The sequence below is a fragment of the Penaeus japonicus genome, unplaced genomic scaffold (genome assembly GCF_977035675.1).
Source record: "Penaeus japonicus unplaced genomic scaffold, GWHDUDI00000001_assembly GWHDUDI00000011, whole genome shotgun sequence".
Lineage (NCBI taxonomy): Eukaryota > Metazoa > Arthropoda > Malacostraca > Decapoda > Penaeidae > Penaeus > Penaeus japonicus.
In genome coordinates this window covers 22,048,787-22,056,286 of record NW_028234413.1, presented here as the reverse complement: position 1 = coordinate 22,056,286, position 7,500 = coordinate 22,048,787, and the positions used below count along the sequence as shown (strand labels likewise).

The 7,500-nt window shown below is 36.1% G+C and overlaps 1 protein-coding gene across 1 annotated transcript in view; it reads left to right on the top strand.

Annotated features, from left to right (window-relative positions):
- LOC122259911 (oxysterol-binding protein-related protein 6) overlaps window positions 1-7,500 on the top strand; it is a gene marked incomplete at its 5' end in the record, with an annotated part of 70,881 nt that overhangs the window by 49,255 nt on the left and 14,126 nt on the right. The window contains 1 exon segment of the mRNA XM_086541425.1: window positions 969-989. Within this exon segment, the coding sequence (XP_086397551.1) occupies window positions 969-989 (21 nt within the window).

The following is a 7,500-nucleotide window of genomic DNA, read 5'->3' as shown; positions in this document are numbered from 1 at the left end:
ATATATATATAATATATATATATATATATATATATATATATATATATTTTTTTTTTTTTTTTTCTTTTTTTTTTTTTTTTATACATACATCTATATTTATTTATTTATTTATTATACTATATTATACTATTATATGTATAAATATATATATATATATTATATATATATATATATAATATATATATATATAATATATATATTACTTATATATATATATATATATATATATATAAAAATATATAAGTATATATTATATATATATATATATATATATATATATATATATATATATATATATATTTATATATTTATATTTATATATAAATACATGTATAATGTTATGTGTCTTTGATTATTTATATGCTGTAATATCCTTCAGTCTAGAATCTAGTGATAGCTACCCTATCCAGAGTTATTGTACAACAGTTTGATAATAATCAATAAATAAAGATACCATTTGTGTATCTTAATTGCTATGATTTTTACTCCTACAAATATCACTGATGATGCTGAAGGCTTGTGTATCTCTTGGATTTTTTTATTTTGTTTTTTGTTTCTTATTATGGTAAATTGTCTTAGATAATGTTGAATCTTTGGTGTTGTTCACTGGATTTGATAGAATTAGTTTTGATTAGAGTGTGAGTGCAGTAATGCCCTCTTGTTCTCACTCATCATATTTTAGTATCAATGATTTCTCTCCAATAACAATGCAAATATGTCCACTCCTGGTGTCTGTATTAACTAGAACAAAAATGAACTCCATTGTGAGAACGTGTTTTCTTTCCAAGTAATTATACAGAAAAACATTTTCTTTCTTTCTTGTTTTTTCTTTCATCTTTTCCTTTTTTTATGAAGGAATCAAGAATATCCACAATGATTAATGGGGCTATAGAAATTATGAGATAATATCTTGAATTAAGAGACTGGTTTACATTTGTTTTCATTGTGGATTTTCTCATTCTCTGTAGTGGCAGACAGCGAGGATGTCAGTAAGTGCACAAATTAATCTGCTCAGTTTTTATCTTGTGCCTCTATGTATTTTAACAAATTATTTTCCCACTAGATCTAATGAACAGCATTCTTTCATACTTTTATTTGTTGTTTTTTTCACATCTAGAAAGTGCATGAGAGGGTGATACACAAGAAGCATGCTTAATTCTCAGTAGATTTGAAGCTGTATTTTAAATTTATGGAGGTAGTTTGCCTGTGTGTGTGTTGGATTTAAATATATACAGAGTCGGGATTCATGCACCTTATTTGGATTTTAAGTTTTATATACCAGTGGTTCCCAGCCCTTTGACAATGATGGCACCATATGTTTTTGGAAACATTATAACAAGGTATTCTTGTTGATTACTGACAACCTTTGCCATGAAAGACACAACTGTTTGTAGGTTGACATTTGTAAACCTTATTGAAAAATGGTCCTTCAGCTTACCTTCACATTATGGATGTCCCTAGGCAGTGACCATTGGAACCAAAGTGTCTAGAGATTTCACCCAAAATTTGTTTACACAATATGTTTTTTGTACCACTTTTGTACAGCTCACCCAGAATATATTGTGCTTCAGCTTGTTCTTTTGAGCTTTCGTTTAACCCATTGCAGACAGTCAAAGATTTGCTTACCCAGTCGCCCAAGATGGGTTTTATTTCAGAGTGAGGCAGGTTCATGCATCTTACCAACTGTCTTTCAGTTACTTATAAATCTTTAGCCATTTTTGTGTGTGTGTGTGTGTGTGTGTGTTTTTTTTTTTTTTTTTTTTTTTTTGTATTGTATTGTATTGTATTGTATGACTTAACCCATTCCCGACGGGACCAATCCGGCTTAACCCACACAGGACGGGTGGTACAGCATGTGTACCGCGCATTCAAAAGCCCAGTTGCCGGGCGGCACAGTATTGTGCCAGCCATTCAATTGATTTAGGCCTAATAATTCGAACGCCCCGGCATTTGGACATTCAAGGCTAGAATTCCCCTGTCGGGAATGGGTTAAAAAGACCAAAATTCCAGGACTCTTGAACGCATAAGCCTAATGCGTGGGGATTCTCGGCTGCACTGGCCGTGAGCCAGCGCTGTGTGCTGGCTCCTCCCACACGCCGGGCTGGACAAAATAACGCGTCCCCGGCGTGTGGCCCAAAAACCACGATATCTAGTCATCCGTCGTTAACCCACTCACGCCGGATGACGTGCTGACACGTTTCGTGGTTTTCGCGTCAGACGCCGCCGACGAGATATCTGGCCAAGGCCGGCGCTCGGGGTGAGCGAGCGGGCAGCCCAGGCTAGCGGCCCGTGCGCCCGAGAATCTCGAAGCGTTCGGATGATGCGTTCGAAAACCTCGGTATAGCGACCGTGCAAAGCCGGAATGGCCCCGGCGTGAATGGGTTAATGGGTTAACCCATTCACGCCGGGGCGGAATTTCGCCTACTCCCGATAACGCCGGGAAGATTTCAAGCGCGCAACCGTTCGTGCCGGGGTGTTTTCCCGCTGCGCGCGGTCGCTCTGACGCTCGCAGAGCGTTTTTCACCCACCCTATCCTTATGGTTTGCGTGATTGCGTCTAAAGTGTAATCATGTGTAGAAAGTAGTGCTATGTTCAGAGGATGTATATCAGTCGAAAAAGATGTTATAGCACTGTTTTTTTAGTGTTATTCTATTGAACTTTTTCCATATTCTTTACTCCTATGTTGTAATACCAATGGGAAGTGGAAGCATTCTTCTAGTGAGGTAACAAACATAGTTTTTTTTTTCAATTTTTTTTTTCTTCCTTAACGAAAAGAAAGAGAATATGAACAACCATACATGTGCATACAAGTGAATGCAAGTAACAGCAATGTTTTTTCAAGTGTCATTTTCTTTTAGTGGGGCAACAAAAAGATGTTATATTTTTTTTTTTTTTTTTTTTTTTTTTATTCCTCGGCCAATTACAATTGATTTTACGATAGTCTTTCGACTCAGATCATCATATTCAACAAATCAGAAACAGAAATCACCATGCCGTAATCAAGATTACGTATGTACCTGAGACGTCATTCATATTACGTTATATCCCATTTTCTACTATTTAGAAGGATAAACTAAAGTAGCTAAGACAAATCAAGTATGAAAATCGAATTGTACTAAGAATAATCTATCATTCTAATGCGGACGTTTCAGCACGTCGCTACTGGCCTCCCGGCGCGCGGGCCGAAAATGTAGCACGTGCCAGGACGTCACCCGGGTCCGGGGCTTTTTTCGACCACGTGTCAGCACGTCAACCGGCGCGAATGGGATAAATGTGTCACTTGACAGGCTGTATCACTACTGCAGTTAACTAAAATTATAGTATAGGGTCCATATCAGCTCACTATTTTCTTTATACTCATTCTGATGGAAGTATTGTTGTTTTATGGGAGGCAAAGAGCAACTTAATTTTTTTCATATTTGTTTACTGTCATGAATGAATACGAAAAATATAACCATCCACAATGAAGATAACATGAAGAGATTGGGAAGGTTTTGTGCTTATGACTGTCAGTGCCACAGGACAAGGCATCCCTATTGGCACAGGGGCAGATTGTAGACACTGAGCATGGTTTTAATCACCTTCTTCTTCTTGTCCTGCCTGCACATCCTTTATCACCGATACTTTAGAGCAAGAGGTCGGAAACTTACTGTGTGCCATTGCTCTCTAAAGATACTACCTGTGAGAGACTGTGGATGGGTGCCATTCAAGACTTTCTCTCTCCTACATGTGCTTGGAGAAGAAAGTGGTGCCATCTAGGGTTTGGATGTCAGGTGAAACCCATTTTGCTTATTATTATGACAATTATAGTAATTATTATTACAATTTTCTGGGCGAGCCGTCTAAATTCAGTGTGACATTCACATTATCTGAGCACATTTTGGGTGAAACTTCAGACAAACGGAACCACTAGTGTCTGTAATGCAGTGGATACTCACTTTCAGTTGTTATATCTTTTAGTGTGTTTCACTTTGCTGAATACTTTAGATGATATGTGAAATGTTTATCTTCATATATATATATATATATATATATATATATATATATATGTATATATATATATATATATATATATATATATATATATATTCATTTATCTATTTGAATTACATTGAAGCTTATATATTTATGTACTATAGCAGAGCTACTCAACTGCCAGCCTGTGGTCTGAAAACAGACCTGTGTGTTAAAGCTGGACCCTAGTCTCTAGGAGAAATATTATTAAATAACATCAAGGCTCAAGGTTTTAGATTCATGAAAAAAATATGTAGACCTCTGTATACTTTTCTAACTGGACTTTTAGTCATAATAGTAGAGTAGTCCTGTACTATAGTGTACTTTATATTTTATTTGAAATTGAACTTTCCCAGCTCACAAATATAACGTTACCATATATCAACATGCTTTGAATTCTGACGGTAGCATGCAGTCATGGATCTTTTGATTGTTGCATTATCTTTATTCTGAAGATGTTACTTGAAGTCCCTTTTGTACAACAGCATGTAAAAGGAAATAGCCTCAAGTTGACCAAAATAAAATTCATGACATTTTGGACTCTTTGACCCATTTCAACCCAGATGGTCGAAATACCAGGATATTTCAAATGCTTAAGCCTAATGCGTCAAGCTATTCACCCGCTCTGGCTGCGGACAAGTCCTACGTACCCAATCACCTGGCACGTCGGCCAGGATAGCCTTGACAAAATGTCTCATCATGCAGCTGGTCCTGCCACACTTGACAGGATATCTTGTCACCCAGCATTAACGGGTTAAGTGTTTCACATCAGACAAACTGAAAACTAAAATAGAGCAATCCATTTTGGATTTCACTTCCTCTGATGAGAAATATTGGGTTAGGAACTTTGCTTTTTTTAATTTTAGTCTTATTGTAGTTGTGTTTCACCTCATATGGGCACCTGCATTACGGTGTTAATATTTTAATTCACAGTAACATATATTTACAAAGCATTTTTATATCATGTATACAATATTGTGCAGTATTACTCTGTATGATCTATGTACTCTATTACCTTTCCCGTTATTCTAACTGAAATATTACTGTATGTGCACAATATCTATCTGGTTCTCCACAGTATTCCATTATTGTTATGTATTTGACAAGCACTTAAGCATTGGAGATTATTAAATCTGTTGATCACACATCATTTAACCTCTTAACGATGGATGACCTAATATCACATCATGGCCCAGCTGGTCATCCTGTTGGGGGGCGGTATCATGTCTTAGCTTTTTGTATGAACAGCACTCCAGGGGATTGGTCAGGTAGAGGCTGGCTGCCACCTCAGTGGACAAATAGCCCATGCTGTTGGGGCCTGTGCATTTTGAAATACCCTGGCATAATGTCCAGGAAGAGCCAAAAACACCCCGCCATTAACAGATTAAATCACAAAGTATTTTGGACATTAAGCATTCCTTCTCTCTCTCTCTTCGATTTATTCATATATCCATTTATTTATTCACTCACTCTCTTTCTCTCTTATATTCACTCTCTTTATCCCCTTCTTTCCTTCTCTAATTCATTCATTCTCTCTCATTTTCCCCCTTTCTGTCTGTCCGGCACAAACAGCCAATATTGTCCACTGTTAGATTATCTGAATTTTTTAGCCAAAATAGAAAGTTTCACTCTAAACAGTCAATTCCACATTAGGCATAGCACAAGCATTAGCATATCATCTCTGGTGACACCATTAAGGCTTAGTTAGAAACAGGCAGCACCACTGCCATTGAACTTTATTGTGAGGAAAAATTAAAAATTGTTTTCCCAAGGGTTTTCTACTAGTACTTTTGGTATGGAACGCTTTGTTATCATGCATAGAAAAGGGTCATCTGCCAACAAAAATTTCTAGTAAGACAACATGGCAGTATGTGTCTCTAGCTACCATGATTAAGGATTCATGCAGTCTTCTACAATTCAGATTTGGTTTATAGCACTATATCAGTGCTACTTTTTGAACACATAAGCCTAATGCCTCGGAATTCTCGGGCGCACTAGCTGCAATTGGGCGCTGTACGCCTGCTTACCCCAAGTGCTGGCCTTGACCAAATATCTTGTCACCGACGTCTGACTCAATAACCACTGAACATGATAGCAAGTCAACCGGTGCGAATGGGTTAAATCTTATAGCTGATTACAATAACTGACAATGGTGCAATAATATTTTCTTTTGTGGGCATAATTCTTATATTCTATTCACTATCTATATGCTTCTGAGTTTTACAAAATGCATCTAGCACAGTATATTACATATATTACATAAAAATATAATTTTCATCAATGTATTGTCCCATAGAAATTTATTAATAACTTACTATAACAATGTGTCTTTAGTTTAAAGTAGACTTTTTACCATTATTTAACAACAATAATAATATGAATCTATGCACTAAAGCTAGAACAGTATTGCAATGTGCATGATGCTGCTAACTGACTTTCTAACTACTGTCTAGGCTCTGCTGATGAGGCTTAATATTTCCCAAGCTTCTTGTTCACATAATGGCTTCAAGCAAAACTTTAAATAACTATAAAAAATGAGAAAATCTGTAGAAAAACAACCTTGTTTGCTGAAAGTAGGTGTCACTTTCGCCATTTAAACATAATTTAAACCCTTAACCCACTTCTGACAGGACTTATTTCACCTACTCCCGCTTCTGCCAGGAAGATAACAAGTGCGACACTTTGTTCCAGGGTGTTTTTTCGCTGCATGGGGCCACGCTGAACCTCTCAAAGCGTTTTTCACCCACCCTATCCTTATGGGTTGCATGATTGTGTCTATAATGTAAAGGCATTTAAAAATGTTTTCATGTTCAGAGGAGTTATTTCAGTCAAGAAAGATGTTACAGCAATGCTTTTCTAGTGTTATTTTATTGAACTTTGCCTATATTCTTCACTTCTATGTGCTAATGTCAAGGGAAAGTGGAAGCAATCTTTTTTAGTGGGGTATCAAAAAAGTTTTTTGATACTTATCAATTTTTTTTCAAAACGAAAAGAACAATATAAATAATCATACATGTACATACGAGTACATATATGTACCTCGTGACGTGATATGTTGGGATATCAGAGGCAATTGACAAATTAGAAATAGTATTACATTAGTAATTTTGAATTTAATTTTATTTTATTTCTTAGCTAATCACATCTGATTTTTAGATTCATATCTTTTGATTCAACTGATCAATAGCAGAAATTACCATCATGTCATCAATATCACGTAGTTTTCTTAGACATCATTTTTTTTTAATGTTATATATTTTACATTCAAACACCAAAACTAAAGTAACAGTCTAAGAAATTAAGAAAAATAATTATATTTAAGATCAATTGAGCATTCTATAGCTGACGTTTCAGCATGTCACAACTGCCCTGCACAGGACTGGGTGAGAAACTGCATGACGTCACAGGACATCAACCAGGTCCAGGGAAATTTTCCAACCATGTGATAGGACGTCAACTGGTGCAAATGCGTTAATACCAAGTACC